This window comes from Somniosus microcephalus, unplaced genomic scaffold (assembly GCF_052327205.1).
Source record: "Somniosus microcephalus isolate GS21.2 unplaced genomic scaffold, FLI_Smic_1.0 unresolved_chr2, whole genome shotgun sequence".
NCBI lineage: Eukaryota > Metazoa > Chordata > Chondrichthyes > Squaliformes > Somniosidae > Somniosus > Somniosus microcephalus.
The window spans coordinates 84,666,914-84,691,344 of record NW_028225180.1 but is presented as its reverse complement, the minus strand read 5'-3'; the positions used below and the strand labels follow the sequence as shown (position 1 = coordinate 84,691,344).

Here is a 24,431-nt window from a genome sequence, read left to right as displayed (position 1 = left end):
ACTAAAAGCCCTGGGGCGGGGAGGTAAGGGTTTGGGGGGAATATGATCTTTGTGACCAGTTACGGTGTTGGGAACACTGGGTTTGTATAGTAATGTCATTGAGACTGGCCCAGAAGATGTCTGAGTTTGTGTGTCAGTGTTGCATCCAGGTTGATGGTTTTTGGCTTTTTAAAGCAGAACACGTGCCACAGTACATAGTGTGTGTGTGTGCGCACGCCAATCTCGACCTCTTAAAACGTTCTCTTCAGGGACCAGCGTGACATTTCCATTTCCCGCACAAGCTGTCGGAGTAAGATTGCCAATGCCGTACTGAATTGTGGCAATTCAACTCTGGCGTGTCTCGCCAAGATCCGGATTGAGATTTGGCTGGCACTCGTTTCACCTGGGACCTGTCGAGTGGGCAGAGAGAGAGAGAGAGAGGAGATTTTCATCCCATTGATCAGGCTGCATTTAAGCACAGGTATCGGAGGTGCAAGGATAAAACTGGACCTACTCCGTCTCCCAGCAGCCAAGCTTTTTTGTTTGAGCCAATACAAAGCTGGCATTTAATCTCCTTTACTGAATGCGCAAATCAGGGGCAGTAATATTGCAGGAAACCCCACGAGTTTTCCACCCCTTCCCCGTACCACCTTACCAGCGCTGATTTAAAAATAATTAATAAGCAGAGTGGCTTTTTAATCACTCCTGAAAATGCACCTTTTTTTTCCTACCCCCCCCCCCCCCCCCTTCTACTTTCTGTACTTCCTCAAATATTTTGACCCTTGTGTCTTTACAGCTTCTTGCTTGCTCCATCTGCCATCCTGTAAACATTCCTCCTTCGCCGTTCCCAGTTGGCGGCATTCCTGCAGCGAAGGCGATTTCTGCCGGAATTGTCGAGCGGGGAAATTATATTATCTGGCGACGGGCTCTCTTAAACTGGGAACAATAAAAGCCCCCGTGTTGGGGAAAATGGCTTTGAATCGAGTAGTGGTGGGCGGGTGGGGTTATTTGCATTGTAATCTCGGCCAGGGGTTTGGACGAGTCTTATATCTATATATATAAAGCGGCTCTTCTGTCTGTCTGTCCCGATGTCTGTCTGTCCGTCCGTCCGTGTTCTATACGTTTGAAAGTTACAGAGCTTACCGACGCGCGCGTCGCCTCAAAAGAAAGCTTGCGATTCCGGACCGGTCATAGGCGTATTTACGTTTCGGCCGGACAAAAATCCCGCCCGTGGTATCCGAAAAACGTTCAGCGTTCCGCTCATTAGCATCTCATTAGCGACCGTGTGACGTCGAGGTCGACCAATCGGACGGCGGGTTCCTGGCGCGTGCCGTCCTACAGTTGAGTGTCGAGTGACTCGACGATTGACCAATCCTACGCTTCGGTGACCTGACCGGTCGACCAATCGGTGCGTGTGTGGGCGGGCCTTATCCTTCTGAACTGAGGTGAGTGGCCGCCATCTTGATTTTTCACGATTTTTTCCCCCACACTTTCTGTGTGTTAGGGAACTAAGGTAAATATTTTAATGATGTGTTAGGGAATTAAATAACAATTTATTTGTGTTTTAAATTGTGTTTAGCAAATGCGCACGCGGTGGGCGGGGCAGTTGGCTCCTCGTTCGAGACCAGGCCTGCGCCCGACCCGAGGGGCCACTTAGTTAACCGGCAGCCGAGCCCTGCCTCCTATTCACATCAACCGTCCTTCTTGCATGGGCCTACCAAACGACTCCTACTCCCTCCTCCTCTTTTGCTGCTCTCTATTTATTTAATCGGCGAAAGATGAGTTTAAAAAAAAAGGAGGCCGCCAGTTGCGCGGCCGCCTTGACGACGGCACGCATTCGCACGGCCCCCGTTACCCCGGCAATGGGGCACGCCGGCGGTCTTGAAATCACGCATGCGCACGGCCCGCCACCCCATGACATGAGTTTAAAAAAATGAAGAGGCCGCCAGTTGCGCAGCCGCCTTGACGCCGGCACGCATGCGCACGGCCCCCGTGACGCCAGCACACAGCCTCGGGAGATCGCGGGGGGGAGCGAGCCTCGGGAAATCGCGGGGGGGGGGAGAGCCTCGGGAAATCGCGGGGGGGGGGGGGAGAGCCTCGGGAAATCGCGGGGGGTGGGGAGAGCCTCGGGAAATCGCGGGGTGGGGAGAGCCTCGGGAAATCGCGGGGTGGGGAGAGCCTCGGGAAATCGCGGGGTGGGGAGAGCCTCGGGAAATCGCGGGGTGGGGAGAGCCTCGGGAAATCGCGGGGTGGGGAGAGCCTCGGGAAATCGCGGGGTGGGGAGAGCCTCGGGAAATCGCGGGGTGGGGAGAGCCTCGGGAAATCGCGGGGTGGGGAGAGCCTCGGGAAATCGCGGGGTGGGGACAGCCTCGGGAAATCGCGGGGTGGGGACAGCCTCGGGAAATCGCGGGGTGGGGACAGCCTCGGGAAATCGCGGGGTGGGGACAGCCTCGGGAAATCGCGGGGTGGGGACAGCCTCGGGAAATCGCGGGGTGGGGAGAGCCTCGGGAAATCGCGGGGGGGAGAGCCTCGGGAAATCGCGGGGGGGGGGGGGGGGGGAGAGCCTCGGGAAATCTCGGGGGGGGGTGGGGGGGGAGAGCCTCGGGAAATCGCGGGGGGGGGGGGGGAGAGCTTCTCTGTTTCTCCCCCCCCCCCCCCCCAGTCTCTCTCTGTCGGGAAATCGCCGGAGGGGGAGAGCCTCGGGAAATCGCGGGGGGGGGGGGGAGAGCTTCTCTGTTTCCCCCCCCCCCCCCCAGTCTCTCTCTGTTTCCCCCCCCCCCCCCCCCCCAGTCTCTCTCTGTTCCCCCCCCCCCAGTCTCTCTCTGTTTCCCCCCCCCGGCTCTCTCTGTTCCCCCCTCCCCCCAGTCTCTCTCTGTTCCCCCCCCCCAGTCTCTCTCTGTTCCCCCCCCCCAGTCTCTCTCTGTTCCCCCCCCCCAGTCTCTCTCTGTTCCCCCCCCCAGTCTCTCTCTGTTCCCCCCCCCCAGTCTCTCTCTGTTCCCCCCCCCAGTCTCTCTCTGTTCCCCCCCCCAGTCTCTCTCTGTTCCCCCCCCCAGTCTCTCTCTGTTCCCCCCCCCAGTCTCTCTCTGTTCCCCCCCCCAGTCTCTCTCTGTTCCCCCCCCCAGTCTCTCTCTGTTCCCCCCCCCAGTCTCTCTCTGTTCCCCCCCCCAGTCTCTCTCTGTTCCCCCCCCCAGTCTCTCTCTGTTCCCCCCCCCAGTCTCTCTCTGTTCCCCCCCCCAGTCTCTCTCTGTTCCCCCCCCCAGTCTCTCTCTGTTCCCCCCCCCAGTCTCTCTCTGTTCCCCCCCCAGTCTCTCTCTGTTCCCCCCCCCAGTCTCTCTCTGTTCCCCCCCCAGTCTCTCTCTGTTCCCCCCCCCCCAGTCTCTCTCTGTTCCCCCCCCCAGTCTCTCTCTGTTCCCCCCCCCAGTCTCTCTCTGTTCCCCCCCCCCAGTCTCTCTCTGTTCCCCCCCCCAGTCTCTCTCTGTTCCCCCCCCCAGTCTCTCTCTGTTCCCCCCCCCAGTCTCTCTCTGTTCCCCCCCCCCAGTCTCTCTCTGTTCCCCCCCCCAGTCTCTCTCTGTTCCCCCCCCAGTCTCTCTCTGTTCCCCCCCCAGTCTCTCTCTGTTCCCCCCCCAGTCTCTCTCTGTTCCCCCCCCAGTCTCTCTCTGTTCCCCCCCCAGTCTCTCTCTGTTCCCCCCCCAGTCTCTCTCTGTTCCCCCCCCCAGTCTCTCTCTGTTCCCCCCCCAGTCTCTCTCTGTTCCCCCCCCCAGTCTCTCTCTGTTCCCCCCCCCCAGTCTCTCTCTGTTCCCCCCCCCAGTCTCTCTCTCTTCCCCCCCCAGTCTCTCTCTGTTCCCCCCCCAGTCTCTCTCTGTTCCCCCCCCAGTCTCTCTCTGTTCCCCCCCCCAGTCTCTCTCTGTTCCCCCCCCCCAGTCTCTCTCTGTTCCCCCCCCCCCAGTCTCTCTCTGTTCCCCCCCCAGTCTCTCTCTGTTCCCCCCCCCCCCAGTCTCTCTCTGTTCCCCCCCCCCAGTCTCTCTCTGTTCCCCCCCAGTCTCTCTCTGTTCCCCCCCAGTCTCTCTCTGTTCCCCCCCAGTCTCTCTCTGTTCCCCCCCCAGTCTCTCTGTGCCGCCCCCCCACCCACCCCAGTCGCTCTCTCTCTCTCTTCCAACAACAACATGCCCTCGAAAAAGCCTCGGCAACGCCGGGCTCACCCCAGCTAGTAAAAGAATAAAGCACAACTGCGGTTCGTGGTCTTCTGAACCCTGCGATGATTCAATCATTTCCACCCACACTCTCCTAATAACCATTTCCTATTGATATTGGTTTGATTAAAAATTAAATCCAAGCTGTTGGTGCCATCTGTGGAAGGTGTGTGTGTTATTTTTCCTCTTTGCCCTCTATTCCTCCCTCTCCGCCCGGGATACTAGCACAGTAATCGCGCTCAATAGTGTCTTTGCTGAAGGACTCTTTTTTTCTTTCCCACCCCCCTCCCCCCTTCATTTTTTATCTGCTTCCCTTCTCTCAAAGTGTCTAGTCTGTTCCTCCTGGGATATGCCTTTTTTTAAAAAAGAAAATCAGTGTTGGAGAGGTTTAGTGCCCCAAATAATATGTGAGCTTCGATACGGAGGGCTGGATTTTGCCAACTGAGATGAGTTGGGGGGCGGGACTGCTGCCTTCTGGGTTCTAGTCCCGCCCCCAGCGACGTCTGACCAACCCACGCTATGTTCCCTTGATTGGCCTTGTTAAGCCCGCCCTTACCGGCCAATTAAGGGAAAGCCGGTGACAAATGACGTAAGTGTATGATGCTTCATCTGTCTCAATTTTTTTTGGCATGAATTGTCAGCGTTTGACAGCTCAAGCACTGACAATCTCTGTTCGAAGGTGAGCCCTTGCACAAAGGCTCACCAAGACCTCTCTCCTCAGCAGAAAGCAGATGGCTGCTGCATCTGAGAATGCAGCAGTCATTCTATCATCCCTGCCGTTGAGTTGAGGCCTCTGTTGAAGCCTGCAGAAAGAAGCAAAGGTAAAGAAACTTTTTTGAACATTTTACACTCATCTCTCATACTTACCTGTCCACGCTTGCACCCACTACTCACCTCTACAGCTGACATTTCGACCCCTCTCACCCCCGCAGACCCACTGCTCGCCTCGCTGACCCTGGCGAGGTTCGCAGCCGTAAAATGGGGAAAAGCCTGTTAACTACCTGTTAACAGTGGCTCTAATCCCCTTCCTGCCTCAAGGAGACGGGTCCTTGTGCGACTCGGGGACCCGCCTCCCGGGAAGATGGCACAGAGGAGGTGAGTTGGGAGCGGGGTCAGTACCCGCTCCCAGTTTCTGCCATTTTCCCGGCAGTCCTGCCTCCTCAGGGCTGGGAAAATTCCCCCGAGTGTCAGTAAGCTGAGGGGTGGGCGGGCGTTGCCGCTGAACCCGATCACAAAACATCTACACGCACGGACTTTCTAGTGCAGGTTACTGGATAGTGAGGAGGAGCAGGAACCCTGGCTGGATTCTATTCTTTCCCTCCTCCTCCTGTCCCTACCATTAACCCCCAGCTGCCTCAGCGCAAAGGAAGAGCTTACATTACGGGAACGGTAGCATCGCAGTTATGTTCCTGGATTAATGATCCGGAGACGCGAGTTCAAATCCCACCACGGCAGCTGTGGAATTTGAATTCAATTAATTAAATAAATCTGGAATAAAAATCGAGTATCGGTAATGGTGACCATGGAACTACCGGATTCTCGTAAAAAGCCATCTGGTTCACTAGTGTCCATTAGGGAAGGAAATCTGCCGTCCTTACCCGGTCTGGCCTCTTTGTGACTCCAGCCCCACAGCAATGTGGTGGACTCTGAAATGGCCGAGCGAGACACTCGGTTGTATTCAAGAAGGCGGCTCACCACCACCTTCTGAAGGGCAATTAAGGATGGGCAGTAAGTGCTGGTTGAGTGGCACCCACATCCTGTGAATGAATCATTTTTTTTAATATATATTTTTTGGTGAAAAGGGATCGAAATTGGGATCATCCTGATCTCCCTGGCTAAGTACCACAAAGGCTGTGTTTACCATTGCAAGGTTTACTCGAGTTTAATCTGTGGCAGGTTGCTAGGTAAAAACGCTGCTCTTTATATACGACCTGTATAAGATTGAAGAGTGTAGAAGAATTTTTTTTTTTCCTTCTCTTCTGGCTTGCTTTTTTTTGTTAAGACGACGTTTGTATTTGGGTGAACTTATTGAAACATATAAGATACTGAGGGGGCTCGACAAGGTAGATGCAGAGAGGATGTTTCCCCTCGTGGGGAAATCTAGAACTCGGGGGCACAGTTTCAGAATAAAGGGTCGCCCTTTTAGAACTGAGATGAGGAGGAATTTCTTCTCTCAGAGGGTCGTAAATCTGTGGAATTCTCTGCCCCAGAGAACCGTGGAGGCTGGGTCATTAAGGTGGAGATAGGCAGATTTTTTACAAGATAAGGGAGTGAAGGGTTATGGGGAGCGGGCAGGGAAGTGGCTTTGAGGCCCCAAGATCAGCCATGATCTTATTGAATGGCGGAGCAGGCTCGAGGGGCCGAGTGGCCGATTCCTGCTCCTATTTCTTATGTTCTTATTTCAGGCTCCCCATACGATTGGCTTTCCTGGTTGCGAGCCTAGTGTTCCTGACGGTGAACTTGACCTGTGCCTTGCTGGTGAAGATTCAGCACGCGGAGACCAAAACCATCGTCTTGGTGCGGGTGATCATCAACGACTCGCTCTTTGTCGTCTGTGCCATCTCGCTGGCGGCCTGCCTCTACATCATTGCCAAAACCTCGCCTTCCACCAACATCTACTTGGAATCCAAGGTAACGCAGTCAGTAAATTAGCAGCGGCGTCGCCGCGCCGGAAAAATAAAAGCAGCGGTTCAAATTTTTCAATCGTCTTTTTTGCATTTGGTGGAGAAAATGGTGGCATCGCGGAGATGAAGGGAGCCTGCACTCTCGGCCGCATCACTTTATCCATTGACATATACTCGCTGGAGTTTAGAAGAATGAGGGGGGATCTCATTGAAACTTATAAAATTCTAACAGGACTAGACAGACTAGATGCAGGAAGGATGTTCCCGATGGTCGGGGAGTCCAGAACCAGGGGTCACAGTCTAAGGATAAGGGGTAAGCCATTTAGGACAGAGATGAGGAGGAATTTCTTCACCCAGAGAGTGGTGAACCTGTGGAATTCTCTACCACAGAAGGCAGTGGAGGCCAATTCATTAAATATATTCAAGAAGGAGTTAAGATATATTTCTTAAGGCTAAAGCGATCAAGGGATATGGGGAGAAGGCAGGGACCGTGTACTGAATTTGGATGATCAGCCATGATCTCATTGAATGGCGGAGCAGGCTCGAGGGGCCGAATGGCCTACTCCTGCTCCTATCTTCTATGTTTCTATGACATGGACAAGCTGGTGTGAAGAAAATGGCCAAGCCTGGGTTTGACACCAATCGTGACCACCTTTGCCCCTCCCCCCACCCCACCCCCCCTCAGTGCAGTAACTTGAAGCCAATGTATTCAATATTTAATTTTTAAAAAAATAAAGTAACGTATATAGTTAGGATTGTAAAGTTCATTCTTTGTCATTTTAAAAACCATTGCGTCTCAGCGTCTCTTGACTGGGGAGTGGAAGCAGTCGAGGCTCCTGCTCCTGATAATTATGCTGGACAGTGTGTGGGTGTTGGATGGGGCTGTGTTACCTTCACAGTCAAATACTCCGCTCACATTCATTGCTCAGGCCCTCGCATGTCAAAAGAAGACTTCCATTTATACAGCGCCTTTCACCACCTCCGGATATCCCAAAGCATTTTACAGCCAATGAGGTAATTTTTAAAGTGCAGTCGCTGTTGTAATGTAGGAAACGTGGCAGCCAATTTGCGCACAGCAAGCTCCCACAAACAGCAATGTGATAATGACCAGATCGTCTGTTTTTAGTGATGTTGGGTGAGGGATAAATGTTGGCCCCAGGACACCGGCTCTTCTTCCAATAGTGGCCGTGCGATCTTTTCCGTCCGCTCGGGAGGGCAGACGGGGCCTCGGTTTAACGTCTCATCCAAATCGCGGCACCTCTGACAGTGCGGCGCTCCCTCAGTACTGGCACTGGGAGTGTCGGCCTGGATTATGCGCTCGAGTCTCTGGAGTGGGATTTGAAACCACAATCTTCTGACTCGGGCGAGAGTGCTACCCACTGAGAGCCACGGCTGACACTATTGAGGCGAGATACCAAAGAGTCTCCATGGAGTTGTACCCCGTCGAGAGTCTGCAGCTTCAGGTGGGCGGCGGGGGGGGGGGCGAGTAGAGAGGACGCAAGGGAAGGTGGATTCAAGCTCATTCCTTGAAGCAGTAGACTGCTGTGAAAACTCCATGAACAAATGGGCCGACGGGTTCAAAACCGACTAATAGTTCATACCGACCCTGGATAGTGGATTCAAACTGTGGGGATAACTCTTTAGTTGCTGACAGTAGAGCATGATTGCTTCACTTCAGGGTTTTACAAGAGGAGACCCTTCCAATATTCACCTCCAGAACCAGCTGTAAGCTGCCTCCTTTAACTGCAGCAGGGTGTCATGTGATGGTCTGTGAAAACAGGAACTATACTAAGCCCATACTGCAACTATCTTACATCAGACATACGGCACAGAAACCGGCCATTCCGCCCGACCAGTCCATGCTAGTGTTTATGCTCCACTCGAGCCTCCTCCCGTCTTTCCTCATCTAACTCTATCAGCATAACCCTTTATTCCCTTCTCCCTCATATGCTTGTCCAGCCTCCCCTTAAATGCATCGATACTATTCGCCTCAACCACTCCCTGTGGTAGCGAGTTCCACATTCTCACCACCCGCTGGGTAAAGAAGTTTCTTCTGCATTCTCTATATTTATTTGATCTTCTGGAGATAATTCTGTAAGAAAAGGTTAAAGGGGATGGAAAATTTGATGGAGCCATTTCACTCTTGGAATATGTTGCACGGAAGGGTTCGCGCCGATAGGACGTGATTTTTGGAGAGAGGACGGGTGTGGCAAGCGGGTGGATAAGTGAGGCTGATCTGTCAAAAGGGGCGGGCTTTTCCTGTTCCTAAATGTTCAGCGTTGTCGTTTGTGGAACTGAAATTCGTCTTATAAGTTTTAATAATTTTACTGACTGTGGTGCTGTTTTGTTTAGGGCACGTCGGTCTATCAGACCACAGCTGTGGGAGTATTGGTAATCCTGCTGTACGCAAGCAGAGCCTGTTACAACCTGGTTGCCGTGATGCGTTCTCCAGGCTCTCGCGTGGACACTTTTGACTACGGCTGGTACAATGTCTCTGACCAGGTAATTGGCGGGGTCAGAACGTTTTAGCTTCTGAATCCTTTCCGTTCCCGAATGTGATTTGCTGCTTGCTAAACCTGGATTTGCTCCCCTTCATGACCCAGCTGGTTATGGCAGTGAGTGGCTGGCTTCCCCCGGGTTAAGGCGGGGGAAGAAAATCAAGCGGTTTGATTCCACGATTTTCCTCACATAAGAAACATAAGAAATAGGAGCAGGAATGGGCCACTTGGCCCCTCGAGCCTGCTCCGCCATTCAGTAAGATCATGGCTGATCGTGGGCTCAAAGCCACTTCCCTGCCTGCTCCCCATAACCCTTCACTCCCTTATCTTGCAAAAATCTGTCTAACTCCACCTTAAATGTATTTAATGACCCAGCCTCCACGGCTCTCTGGGGCAGAGAATTCCACAGATTTACGACCCTCTGAGAGAAGAAATTCCTCCTCATCTCAGTTCTAAAAGGGCGACCCTTTATTCTGAAACTGTGCCCCCGAGTTCTAGATTTCCCCACGAGGGGAAACATCCTCTCTGCATCTACCTTGTCGAGCCCCCTCAGTACCTTATATGTTTCAATAAGATCACCTCTCATTCTTCTAAATTCCAATGAGTATAGGCTCAAGCTTTCTTCATAAGTCAACCCCTTCATCTCTGGAATGAACCTAGTGAATCATCTCTAAACTGCCTCCAATGCAAGTATATCCTTCCTTAAATAAGGAGACCAAAACTGTACGCAAGTACTCAAGGTGTGGTCTCACCGATACCCTGTACAGTTGTAGCAGGACTTCCCTGCTTTTATACTCCAACCCCCTTGCAATAAAGGCCAACATTCCATTTGCCTTTATGATTACTTGCTGTACCTGCGTGCTAACTTTTTGTGTTTCATGCACAAGGACCACCTGTTGTGGGTAGATGTTGGCTGGAATCTGCTCCAGTTACTACTTCCCACGTACTGCAGTGGAACGGCAGCCTAGATAAAACATGCTCCAGTCGCCAGTGAGGCTTTGAAACCGCAACCTCCCGACCCCGGGAGAGAGTGCTACCAACAGAGCCAAGCTGACGAGTTTGTGTCTTCAGGAGATGGGAGAAAAATCATCATAAATTGTTCCCGTATGGCTGAAAAGTCAAGACAGGCTGGTGAATGGAATGCGATTGCGTGCTAAAATGCTGGAGTTCCACATTCCTGCCCAGATCCACACACCTGGGCGCATTGCCAATTTGTCTTGATGTGTGTGAGGGAGGGTATTTTACAAAAAGATAACACTTTTGTTTTGCTTTGTTTTTTTTTGTCTGCGCAGGCCGATCTGATGTCAAATCTCGGAGACAAAGGTTACCTTGTGTTCGGCTGCATCCTGTTCTTCTGGGAGCTGTTGCCGACAGCCCTTCTGGTGCTGTTTTTCCGTGTTCGGAGACCAGCTCAGGACCTGGTGAGTCAAGTGGTTCAGCGGCATTCTCTGCATAGCTGCCATTAGGTGCTCTGGTCACAAGGATCGATACAGATGAGTGATGTAAAAAGACTACGGAGCGCTTGGTTTGAATATAAAACAAGGCTTTAATCAACGGTTTCACAACCATGAGATTTCTAGTTACATCACTCGTTCCTGGTTACAGAAACATCCTGAGCAAGCTGGGCCCACGCCCGAGTATTTATACTCCTTGGACGGTGCCACCAGCTGGCCGCCCAGTGTTACTTCATGAGTCATGATAAGATTCATGACAATGAGTTTAACCCATCTCGGTTCACCTATGCCGAAAGAGCCTGCAGTTACCTAGGGCTGGATTTTCTCAATGGGAAGCTTTTGGAGGCGGGACTGCTGCTTGCCGGCTTTCAATCCCGCCTCCATCAGCTTCTGGCCAACCAGCAGGATTTTCCCCTGATTGACCTTGTTAAGCCCGCCCAGCGGGCTCAGCAGGCCAATTAGGGGGAAGTTAGTGACAGAGCATGTCAACGTATGACGTGCCATCTGTCAAGAACCTTTGAAAGAAGCAATGTCATCGTTTGACAGCTCTGTGAAGCTGTCAAATACTGACATTCTGTGTAGTTTGATGAGTCCTTGTGTTCACGACTCATCAAACCTTTCAACTTTGCAGAAATCACCTGGGCTTTTGGGTCGGAGGATCCAACAACCAGTCTGTGAAATCTACAATGGAGATGTCGGGACTCCGGCTCCACAGCGGTTGAAGGCTGTAGACAGAAACAACGGTAAGTGAACATTTTCTGACACTTTACACTCACCTTACATGCTTACCATTCCACACTTGCACCCATCACTCACCTCTACATCGCACTTTCAGACCCCCGCAGACCCCCTACTCGTTTACAAAAGGTAAATCGTGCTTGACTAATCTACTGGAATTTTTTGAGAATGTAACTGGTAGAATAGATAAGGGAGAACCAGTGGATGTGGTGTATTTGGACTTTCAGAAGGCTTTCGATAAGGTCCCGCATAAGAGACTAGCGTGCAAAGTTAAAGATTGGGGGTAAGGTACTGACTTGGATAGAGAACTGGTTGGCAGACAGGAAGCAAAGAGTTGGAATAAACGGGTGTTTTTCCAAGTGGCAGGCAGTGACTAGTGGGGTACTGCAGGGATCGGTGCTAGGACCCCAGCTATTCACAATATATATTAATGATCTAGACGAGGGAACTAGATGTAATATCTCCAAGTTTGCAGACGACTCAAAGCTGGGTGGGCGTGTGTGCTGTGAGGAGGATGCCGAGAAACTCCAGTACGATTTGGACAGGTTGGGTGATTGGGTAGATGCACGGCAGATGCAGTATAATGTGGATAACTGCGAGGTTATCCACTTTGGTAGCCAAAACAGGAAGGCAGATTATTATCTGAACGGCAATAGATTGGGAAAAGGGGAAGTGCAACGAGACCTGGGTGTCCTTGTGCACCAGTCGCTGAAGGTAAGCATGCAGGTGCAGCAGGCGGTTAAGAAGGCAAATGGTATGTTGGCCTTCGTAGCGAGAGGATTCGAGTACAGGAACAAGGATGTCTTGCTGCAGTTGTACAGGGCCTTGGTGAGACCACACCTTGAGTATTGTGTGCAGTTTTGGTCGCCTTATCTGAGGAAGGATGTTCTTGCCATGGAGGGAGTTCAGCGAAGATTCACCAGACTGATACCTGGGATGGCAGGAATGACGTATGAAGAGAGATTGGGTCCATTAGGCTTATATTCGCTAGAGTTTAGAAGAATGAGAGGGGATTTCATTGAAACTTATAAAATTCTAACAGGACAAGACAGATTAGATGTAGGAAGGATGTTCCCGATGGCGGGGGAGTCCAGAACCAGGGGTCACAGTCTAAGGATAAGGGGTAAGCCATTTAGGACTGAGATGAGGATGAATTTCTTCACCCAGAGGAATGGTGAACCTGTGGAATTCTCTACCACAGAAGACAGTTGAGGCCAATTCATTAAATATATTCAAGAAGGAGTTAGATATATTTCTTAAGGCTAAGGGAATCAAGGGATATGGGGAGAAGACAGGGACAGGGTACTGAATTTGGACGATCAGCCATGATCTCATTAAATGGTGGAACAGGCTCGAGGGGCCGAATGGCCTACTCCTGCTCCTATCTTCTATGTTTCTATGTTTCCTATACTCTGGAAGGTTCCCTGCGGTTGGGAAACCTGCACTTCGGAAGGAATAATGGGGATAATCCTATTTTATGCCTGTTAGCTACCTGTTAATAGGCTTTAATCCCTTTCCCGCCTCGAGGAGACGGGACCCGGGGCAGGACGGCTTCCCTCCTCCTGGCAAGAGGGCACGGAGGCAGGTTGAGGGCAGGTTTGCCACCCGCCCCCAAATTCTGCAACTTTACCAATAGTCCCGCCTCCATACCCGCCTCCTCGGGGCTGAGAAAATCCAGCCCATAGTATTTACAGAAACAGGCCATTCGGCCCAACCAGTCCATGCCGGCGTTTATGCTCCACTCGAGCCTCCTCCCGTCTTTCCTCATCTAAATCTATCGGCATAACCCTCTATTCCCTTCTCCCTCATGCGCTTGTCTAGCCTCCCCTTAAATCCATCGATACTATTCGCTTCAACCACTCCCTGTGGTAGCGAGTTCCACATTCTCGCCACTCTCTGGGTAAAGAAGTTTCTCCTGAATTCCCTATTGGATTTCTTGGTGACTATCTTATATTGATGGCCTCTAGTTAAGCTCTTCCCCACAAGTGGAAACACTCTCTCTGTATCCACTCTATCAAAATGTTTCATCGTTTTAAAGACCTCTATTAGGTCACCCCTCAGCCTTTTTTCAAGAGAAAAGAGACCCAGCCTGTTCATCCTTTCCTAATAGCTATACCCTCGCATTTCTGGTATCAGGTATCACCCTTGTAAATCTCCTCTGCACCCTCTCCAGTGCCTCTATATCCTTTTTATAATATGGTGACCAGAACTGTACGCAGTGCTCCAAGTGTGGTCTGACCAAGGTTCGATACAGGTTTAGCATAGTGTGGTAAACCACTGTTTGTATTCCACTGTGTACATGCCTGGACATGCCTCGGCTGACTCCTCCCACAAGTCCTAGTATAAAGGTGACTGCTCCCCAGCCCTTTGTATTTCTGGACCGGTCGACCACTCGAGGCAGACCTTCATTCTTTTGTTAATAAAAGCCTTTAGTTACTCTCTTAACTCTCAGTCTTTTATGAGTAATTGATAGCGCATCACATAGCTTCCCTACTTTTCAATTCTATCCCTCTAGAAATAAACCCTAGTGCTTGGTTTGCATTTTTATGGCCTTATTAACCTGTGTCGCAACTTTTAGTGATTTGTGTTTGGAGCTTTTTTTTTAATTTAAATTTTTTTTCACTTTTGCTTTTCTTTCTGTCTCTCTCATCAACGAATCATAGAAACTTACAGCACAGAAGGAGGCCATTTCCCTCCCCCATTGCGGTTTCTTAAATGATTCAGGATTTCTGCGTCCCCGACCCTACTCGGGAGACTGTTCCGCCTGTTGATCACTCTTTGCTCCTCATCGTGTCTTCAAACGCTTCATAGTGCCGCCGCTGTTCTGAGTAGTCAAACATGTCAGCAGCCAATTTCCGCACGGCAATATCTCAACAGAAAATCGTTGAGTGACCTGGCAATCTGTTTCTGGTGATTTGAGGGATTACTGTAGGCCAGGAGAATGCGTTTCTTGGAATAGTGCCATGAGATTGTTAACAGCCTAAGTTATGAGCTTGCAAATCCTGGAGTGGAATTTGTACTCGGTCTTCAGACTTGCAGGTGAGAGTGTTGCTCCCCCCATGCATATTTTTTTGAACGTGTGTGTGACATGATTATCAGAACTGAAGACAGAGTACACAGAAACATAGAAGATAGGAGCAGGAGTAGGCCATTCGGCCTCTCGAGCCTGCTCCGCCATTTAATGAGATCATGGCTGATCATTCAAATTCAGTACCCTGTGACATGTATCAGTCATTCATGAAAGAAAGATTTATGAAATAATACTGAGCGGCCTGCGGGTGGCGCTGTCCAGGGAGAGTATAAATACTCGGGCACGGGCCCAGCTTGCGCAGGACATTCTTAACAGGAACTAGTGAAGGACACAACTAGACCTCCATGTTGTAAAACAGTTGATTAAAGCTTTGTTTAACGCTTAGACCAAGTGCCTCGTAGTTTTCTTACGTCACCCTGTCCCTGCCTTCTCCCCATATCCCTTGACCCCTTTAGCCTTAAGAAATATATCGAACTCCTTCTTGAATATATTTAATGAATTGGCCTCCACTGCCTTCTGCGGTAGAGAATTCCACAGGTTCACCACTCTCTGGGTGAAGAAATTCCTCCTCATCTCTGTCCTAAATGGCTTACCCCTTATCCTTAGACTGTGACCCCTGGTTCTGGACTCCCCGACCATCGGGAACATCCTTCCTGCATCTAGTTTGTCTAGTCCGGTTAGAATTTTATAAGTTTGTACAAGTACAAGTCTGTAGAAGTTATGCTGAGCCTTTGATACGCACCAGTAAGATCACGTTGGACAGCTACTAGTCGACTCTTGGAGGGTACCTTTTGCAAGCCCTCAGAAAATGACAGGCACGCTGGGGAGAATTCACTGCTCTTACTGGAGCAGCCTCCTAGAACCTTTAACGTCCACTTGAACAGGCGGACAAGTCCTCTGCTCATTTCGATGGGCAGAAAATAGCTGGGGCTGTAATCTGCACCGGTGCTGTGCTTCTCACGAGGGCGTGAGCTTGGGAAGTTCAGGTCCGTGTGACCAAAAGCAAACATGCTGATCCGCCTCTTGCCTGTCTCCCAAGCTGAGCGGCATCCTTGAAGCGCGCTCCACGCAGCCTTTCTTTTCCCAGCGGTGTGAGCAGTGGCAGCGAGGTGTGGGCCGCAGCTGCAATGGCATGGTGTGATTTGAGCTAAAGTGGTGGGTGTACTTGGCGCAGAGAAGTTGCCCGAAATGTTCAGGATAAAGGGTTGCCTGCGATCGTCGGGCATTAAAATGATTGTTCAATTGACTTTGAATTGAAACTGTGTGGTGATGTTCCTGGGTGTGATGGTTGTGGGCTCTGACGTGTTTTTTTGTTGTTGTTCCTGCAGGCTGGGACCGGTATAATTAACGGCCAAAGCTTTGCTTCCCGCTCGTATTTCTTTGACAACCCTCATCAGTTTGAAGGGGACGACTCTCCTTGGGCAGCGGGGACTCAGAGCGAACAGGGAAGGTACACAAATCCCCCTTTGCTTTTGTTTCTGCCTTTTTCTTCCCCCCCCCCTTCCATTTTGAATGAACATTTAATCAGATTGGCCTCCTGATTACTTGACCCGGTCTAAGTTATCCTTCAGCTCGAATACCTGACCTTGCGCGCCTGAACTAAGCTCTCGGAAAGAACTTGCCTGTTAACAGACGCACGTACCCGTCGGAAGATCTGCGAGCAATGTGAGAATGACCAGTTCAGAGTGCAGCTGTCACGCCAGGAATCTCCAGCCACCTCCTGCTGGGGGCCGAGTGTTTGCCGAAGTAGTTTTGTTCCCCTGGAGCATCTCCCACGGTAACCAACCTCTCTCAATCCCCAGCCATTTTCGTTCCCCCCCCCCCACTGTCCCGAAGGCGGTGTCTCGCTGCGGTGCGGTTACATTGGGCGGCTGGTCCTAGGTGCCCCTCAGTGCCGCGTCCAAGTGGCCATTCTTCACATTTGAAACTGGACAATGGATCCATTCAACTGCAAGGGGCATCACTCCTGTGACTGATGGTGTCCTGTCCCCTGTGTCCTCTTCAGCAGGACTTGACTGAAAAACGGTAAGCGTGGTGAACCCCAGCAGACTACTTGCTGCTCTTCAGCTAAGATTGGCTAATTGGGCCGAGGTTTGGGACCCAGCCTGGGACCTTCCTCACCTGAGCTAACATCATACCCAGCAATGCCTTTATCCCATCGGGAAAGCCCTACAGAGTCTTTGGCCATAACCTGCAGACTCTGGATTGTCCAGTGGATGGACTTACTCCTGTACCGCCAGTCCAGCCTTCCTTCACGTTTAGTATTGCTCTGCCTTGTATAGCTATGTCTGTCTGTACGACATTGATCTAAGGGGCCAAATGTTCAAAAATGTAAATCCGTGTCACCAAATGTTTGACCTCTTCCTCTTCCATTGGGCCCATCCTGCGTAGTCTGTACAGTTGCAACCAGAGGAAGCAGTGTGACACCAAGGACCTTGTGGGGGGAGAAAGAAAGATTGTTGGGATTCACCAAATCACACCTGGGTCTGTCCCTCTACTCCTCCGGCACTTTCTCCTCCTTTGAGCATCTCGCCTTGTTCCACCCCTCTCACCTCTCATTTAAAATTCTCGTTCTCTACCGCCCACCCAAGTACGATAAAAATGTTATCACCGAGATAGCCTCACTGCTTTCCTCTCTCAGTCTTTGCACCGAGCGACTTCTCATCCTTGGTGATTTCAACCTCCATCTCAATTCATCGTGCTCTCTCTCTTCTGAGTTCACTACCTTCCTATCCTCCCGTATTCTCTCCCTCCATGTGAACGCCCCAACCCATATTAACGGCCACCCCCTTGACCTTGCCATCTCTCATGGCCTCGCTACTCCCACCATGACAGTCGAAGATAAGACCATCTCTGACCACTTCCTTGTATCGCTCCCAACCCAACTTCCTTCTGTGTCTGCCCCTAGAAAAAAAACTCTCCCAATTCTCTTACAACTGCACTTACAAAATCCCAACTGTCCAGCCTTTGGCCCTCCATTCACCACAACATTTCTGCAGCTACCGATCTGTTCAACCACACCCTCATCACCACCTTTGATGCCCTAGTCCCTATTAAAACAATTACACTCTCTCACCCTGGCCGTTCCCCTTGGTACGGCCCAAGGGATGCAGACTTGAACGGATATGGCGGACAACTGGTTTAGCCATTCACCGCCAGATCTGGCTGGACCACATAAAGCATTATCGGGTCCTACTCTTGTCTGGCAAAACTGCTCACTATTCCAGGATCATTCTGGAATGCAAAGATAACCCCCAGCTACTATTTTCTACTGTTAACTGTCTTCTTAAACCCCTGTCTCCTCCACACTCCCCTCCAACAAGTGCGAGGAGCTCATGGATTTAGCTCTTTGTTGGCCGGCGCGGACACGATGGGCCGAAATGACCTCCTTCCGTGCTGTAACTTTCTGTGCTTCTGTGACTTCTTCTATGACCATCCTATCAGCTGCCTCTGCCACTTCCCTTCCTTCCCCTAGCCCACCGGGCCAAACTTCCTCTAAGGTTCCCTCCTGCCCTAGCCCTGAACTCGCATCTTTCTCCAGTTTCTCTCCGATCTCCCCATTTGACCTCTCCACACTCATCTTGTCCATGAGACCCACTTTCTGCTCCCGCGACCCTATTCCCACTAAACTGCTGACCACCCAACTTCCTTTACTGCCTCCCATGTTAGCTGACATTGTTAACGGTTCGCTCTCCTCAGGTACTGTCCCCCTCTCCCTCAAATCTGCCGTCATCACCCCACTCCTCAAAATACCAACCCTTGACCCCTCCATCCTTGCAAACTACCGCCCCAACTCCAACCTCCCTTTCCTGTCCAAAGTCCTTGAACGTGTTGTCGCCTCCCAAATCCGTGCCCATCTTTCCCGCAACTCCATGTTTGAATCCCTCCAATCCGGTTTCCGCCCCGGCCACAGTACCGAAATGGCTCTCCTCAAAGTCACAAATGACATCCTCTGTGACTGTGACAAAGGTAAACTATCCCTCCTCGTCCTTCTCGACCTGTCTGCAGCCTTTGACACGGTTGACCACTCCATCCTCCTCCAACGCCTCTCCACCATCATCCAGCTGGGTGGGACTGCACTCGCCTGGTTCCATTCTTATTAATTCGTAGCCAGAGAATCACCTGCAACGGCTTCTCTTCCCGCTCCTGCATCGTTACCTCTGGTGTCCCCCAAGGATCTATCCTTGGCCCCCTCCTATTTCTTATCTATATGCTGCCCCTTGTAGACATCATCCGAAAACACCACATCAGTTTCCACATGACACCCAGCTCTACCTCACTACATCTTCTCTCAACCGCTCCACAGTCTCTAAATTGTCAGACTGCTTGTCCAACATCCAGTACTGGATGAGCAGAAAGTTCCTCCAATTAAATATTGGGAAGACCGAAGCCATTGTCTTCGGGCCCCGCCAGAAACTCCATTCCCTAGCCACCGACTCCATCCCTCTCCCTGGCATCTGCCTGAGGCTGAACCAGACTGCTCGCAACCTTGGAGTCATATTTGACCCTGAAAAGAGCTTCCGTGGCATAACTAAGACCGCCTATTTCCACCTCCGTATCATCGCCCGTCTCCGCCCCGTGCCTCAGCTCATCTGCTGCTGAAACCCTCATCCCTGCCTTTGTTACCTCTAGACTTGACTATTCCAACGCACTCCTGGCCGGCCTCCCACATTCCACCCTCCGTAAACGTGAGGTCATCCCAAACTCGGCTGCCCCGTGTCTGAACTCGCACCAAGTCCCGTTCGCCCATCACCCCCTGTGCTCGCTGATCTACATTGGCTCCCGGTTAAGCAGCGCCTCGATTTCAAAATTCTCATCTTTGTTTTCAAATCCCCTCCGTGGCCCTCGGCCCCTCCCTATCTCTGTAATCTCCTTCAGCCCTACCCCCCGCGATATCTGCACTCCTCTAATTCTGCCTTCTTGAGCATCCCTGATTATAATCGCTCCACCTTTGGCGGCCGTGCCTTCTGCCGCCTGGGCCCCAAGCTCTGGAATTCCCTCCCTAAACCTCTCCGCCTCTCTCTCTCCTCCTTTAAAACGCTCCTTAAAACCGACCTCTTTGACCAAGCTTTTGGTCGCCTGCCCTAATTTCTCCTCGTGTGGCTCGGTGTCAGTTTTTTGTCTGATTTAGGCTCCTGTGAAGAGCCTTGGGACGTTTTACTACGTTTTAAAGGCGCTATATAAATACAAGTTGTTGCTGTAATCTTGCTCCCAAAAGTGCCCCAACGCGGTCAGTGTTGACGGAGCGGCACAGACACGCGTACTGGGGGTGTCTAGACTGTGTTGCCGGAAGTACGATGGTGAAGATTGTGCTTCCAATCAGAAAGGATAAAAACCTTTTTTTAAATCTATCTGTCCTGTGTCCGTTGTGCAGCTATCTTTTTGGAGGGAGAGCAAAGGAATGGAAGCAGAATTGAAATCCTGGATGTGTTCTGCAGACTTTTAGCTGCCTATTGTGCCTGCCTCATGCTCGCTCGCTCTTTTTTTTGTTCCAGTTTAACCGGCAGCCTGCAGCAGAATGGCTGGTACGGCACCGACCGGAGCAACGTTGAACCAGCCTGGTATGAGGGTGTATCCCAAGGCGGCACCACCGCCCCGTTACTCTTCGCCAGAGATCACATGCAAGACGCCAACTACTACCACACCTTCTACTCCACTCCGCAGACGTAGAGCTTCATCGCCATTCCATTGGGACACTCCGTAATCGATGAGCAGCTTGTTTTTTTTTTATTTATTACTGTTCCAAACTAATCATCTTGTTAGAGGAGGCGGGCAGCGGGGACTGCTGTTGGAATCTACCTGAGTTAGCCAAACAAATGCGTTTGTTTCCCGCCGGGCTTTTTAGCTGACCGCTTGAAAGAGCGGGGGGGGGGGGGGACCATGCCGAGCGCACCCAGTAACTCCTGGATGTTCCTTTTTTGAAAACATCTTCATTGCTACTGACTAGAGGCTAAAGTGTAGGAACCGTATTCGGCATCGGGCAGGCTGTTGCTGCAGTGGGCCCCACCCTCTTGTACCCGTTTCTAGCTGTCGGACGTCTTGGGTTGCGTCCCGTTCTTGAAGGCACGGGCCCGTGCTGGGCTGTGGTTCCACATGCTTCCTAACCAAGTGGCCATTCTGTGCACGCGAGCTTGCCATGAAATTAGGCACGGGCGAACAAAAAGCGATTCTGCCTGTTGCGTGTCCCCCCGCCCCCCCCCCCCCCCCCCGTGCCCAGTTTGTGATTGTCCCTTGCGGGGCGCTGCAGCCCAACCTGAAATTGATCATGAATCCACAGGTTGTCAGCGGAGCGATGGGAGGCCGCGGTTCACTTAGGGCAATAGGTCACTTTACATCGATTGAACCACTTGCCTACAAGTTTCGTAGAACAGTTGACCTCGAAGGCTTAAAAATGCTCGGGACCAAAATATAGTCAACTTGCTGGATGGACCATGTGACGGTTGAGTTACAGGGAAATTAAATCTAGACTGGGGAGGGGAACCAGGTGATGTGGTGCGTTTGCCTGTACCGGTTAGATTTGTGCCACAGCTATTTACCTTCTTGCAAGGTGTGACACTTTAAGGGGCACGTGTTGGAATTAACTAGCCAGAGAAACGCCGGTTAGGTTTGCAGGCACACAGGAGCAGTGAACTTTGGGCTTGGTGTGAGATTGGCGTTGATGCTGTTTGATTGTGGAGGGGATCGCAGCCCGGGCCTGATCCCATCCTTGCCTGCTTCACCGCTCCAGCCCCACGCGCACGCATCTTCTTTGCAGCTGGTGTCCCTGGATAGCTGAAGGTGCCAGAGACCTTGGCGGACATTTGTCTTTCCCTCTCGTAGCCCAGGGGCACCGAGAGCAATTGCAACGCTCCACCCCCTCACTACTGGTCCAGCTACAGACCAGGGACCCGATCCTGGGACGGGCCTGGTCTGTGTGGCTCACGACCACACTGGGTGGTGTATGTACACACTATAAGCCATCAGGGGGCACAGTGGGGCCAGATATAAAGGCAGGTGAAGAAGAGGGTGGAGCCTGATCAGCAGACTTGATACTGCAGCCACGAGGTGCTTTTACAGCTCGGACCAATGTTTCCCGCTAAGCCGCGCAATAGTGGGAAAGGTCCTGCACAGGCCGCTCACCTGGCATCTCCGTTGTAAATACCACGCACGCGCAGAAATTTAAAGGGGCTGCACACTATAAAAAAAAAAAACAGGCCGCACGGAAAAAAGTGCAGCTTACAGGAAACATTGGCTCTGACGTACTAAACGTTGTGTGGAAAATCTTCCTCCATAGAACCAAACGATAAGGATTTAACGGATACAGCAAGCTATCCTGAGAAGTGCTGACACTGTCGACGAGTCTCCTAAATAGATATATTTTCTAAAATAACTCTGTTCTCATTTATTTCCATCTCCTGAGGGTCGGCACTCGTGGCCCGTGTTGAAGACTGATCAAATCTACTTGAACTTGAACTTTGCACTGTTTTCCTCCCTCCGTACGGTAGCAGTTGCACTCGCTTCTACTCCTCCAGGCTTTGACTGCGAAGGATTGTGTTCAAATCGAGGAGACCCCCCACCTCTCCTGTCCCTATTTTCTGCTGTACTTTTCGTTCCTGCCCCTCCGCTTTCCTCACTGTCGAACCAGGCAGTTTAATTTCTCCAGAATTATTGTTGATTTTAATGTTATTACTTACCCCCCCCACAAAAACCTAATTTTCTGCTCTTGTCTCGCTGAAAGTGTAGACTATCGCTGGGGGTATAGTTCCACAGTGGGGGAGGGGGGGTTGCGGTCCGGTGACATTCTGGTACCTTACCCAAGTGCTTCACGTGTGAACTTGGGCGAGAGTGGCTGGATAGCCGTCAGGAACAGGATGCTGGCCGCTTCATGCCCCCCAGCTGATATCCGCTAACTCGGCACAGGCGGAGGATTTGACTGTGGTGCATTTCCCACCTCTGCACGGTGGTGCCTTCACTGGCTCTGGTGCCAGACACCCACCTTGAGCTTCCATTACAACCAGGTGCACAGGAGGAATGAACACGGATTCATTTACTGACTCGTTTTTATATTTTGATTTTTTTTTTTTACGTCTCATTTCCCCCCGTAGTCTTTATACCTGTAGCCCGTTAATGGCATGGCTGAGATGAGGAACACTCTGTCTGGGTGGAGGCAGATGACATTATGGGCTCGCACTTGTGACCGACTCCCCCCTGTGGCACAGCGAGTTGGAGTAAAGCACTGATTGCTCTGCCTTCCTTTATTTTATATCTGAGTGCCTGTAATATATAACTTGATAAAAGCGTGTTAAGTGACCTGTTCAAGCAGAATTTTTGAATTTGTACTGGTTACTGTACTATAACTCCTGGAAGGTATTTTAATAAAGATTTCTTCTACCAACAGCCCGCGAGGACAGATCATTGCATAAACGAGTCCAAATCCCTGGAAACGTGTTCTGGTCTCCATTTAATTACGCTAACTTGTCTCTTGGTTCTTTGGTTCGAGCACAATTATTTAGAAACATAGAAAAATCGGAGCAGGAGTCGGCCATTTGGCCCTTCGAGCCTGCTCCACCATTCAATATGATTATGGCTGATCCTCTATCTCAATGCCATATTCCCGCTCTCTCCCCATACCCCTTGATGCCTTTTATGTCTAGAAATCTATCTACTTCTTAAATATATTCAGTGACTTGGCCTCCACAGCCTTCTGTGGTAGAGAATTCCACAGTTTCACCACTCTGAGTGAAGAAATTTCTCCTCATCTCAGTCCTAAATGTCCTACCCCGTATCCTGAGACTGTGACACCCTCATTCTAGACCCCCCCAGCCAGGGGAAACATCCTCCCTGCATCCAGTCTGTCCAGCCCTGTCAGAATTTTATACGTTTCAATGAGATCCCCTCTCATTCTTCTAAACTCTAGTGAATACAGGCCTAGTCGACCCAATCTCTCCTTATATGACAGTCCTGCCATCCCAGGAATCAGTCTGGTGAACCTTCGCTGCACTCCCTCTATGGCAAGTACAGGAAACTTTGTGCTATCCGGGACCGAGCTGTTGCCGTCCCATCAAAACTGCCGGACAAACCAGCGCTAATGTTGAAACATACGGAGATTTTGAGCTCCGTATCTGGCAACAAACCCTGTTGCTTAGCAACAGCTTCTAAACAGTCGGCAGTACCTTGCAAGCGTCTCTGTAGCTTAGCAACAGCTTCAGCAAGACCTTGCAGAGCCTGACTGGTGAAAAAAAAGCAACTAAAAAAAAAAACTAACAAAACGGCTCCTGATTTTTGCCGGTGGCTCGAGCATTCCGGACAGTTAACCTCCGGATAATACAAAGTTTCCTGTATATCCTTTCTTAGGTAAGGAGACCAAAACTGCACACACTACTCCAGCTGTGGTCTCACCAATGTCCTGTACAACTAGTAAGACATCCTTGCTCCTGTACTCAAATCCTCTTGCAATGAAGGCCAACATACCATTTGCCTTCCTAATTGCTTGCTTAGACATTATGCCTCTTTCTGTTACGAATTTCTGGTTAATAATCAAAAGTGCAAAATCAGTCCTCAACATATCTCTGCATTGTCAGACATTGAAGATGGTTCCTCACACTATAGACAATACGACCGAGATATAACAGTTTCAAGTGTGATATCTTTAGAAGGCATGACATGACCGACACATGACTTTTAATGATATATAAATGGGTCATTTTTCCAGGATAATTTTAGCTCGCATTAGAAAACCACCAACAACTTTCAATCTGAAGAGTCGAGTGACTCACATCCACCGATGGCTCTGACCCTCCTTTTAACTTTTTTGTTCGTAAGTAGTAATTTCTAGTTTAAATGGGCGGGGTAAGGGGGAAAACGTTCATGAGGAGAGAGTGGCTGAAAGAAACCCCACCATCAGTCAATGGACCGAGATGTTCAAGCCCAACCCACTG

The 24,431-nt window shown here is 50.8% G+C and overlaps 1 protein-coding gene across 1 annotated transcript in view; it reads left to right on the top strand.

The window, feature by feature from the left end:
- Window positions 1-22,890, top strand: part of LOC147092940 (integral membrane protein GPR137-like) — a 50,926-nt gene extending 28,036 nt beyond the window's left edge. The window contains exons 5-9 of the mRNA XM_085976264.1: window positions 6,575-6,800; window positions 9,146-9,295; window positions 10,584-10,712; window positions 15,843-15,964; window positions 20,010-22,890. Coding sequence (XP_085832390.1) covers window positions 6,575-6,800; window positions 9,146-9,295; window positions 10,584-10,712; window positions 15,843-15,964; window positions 20,010-20,184 — 802 coding nt within the window. The 3' untranslated portion in view covers window positions 20,185-22,890. The remainder of the gene's footprint in view (window positions 1-6,574; window positions 6,801-9,145; window positions 9,296-10,583; window positions 10,713-15,842; window positions 15,965-20,009) is intronic.
- Window positions 22,891-24,431: the final 1,541 nt, after the last annotated feature.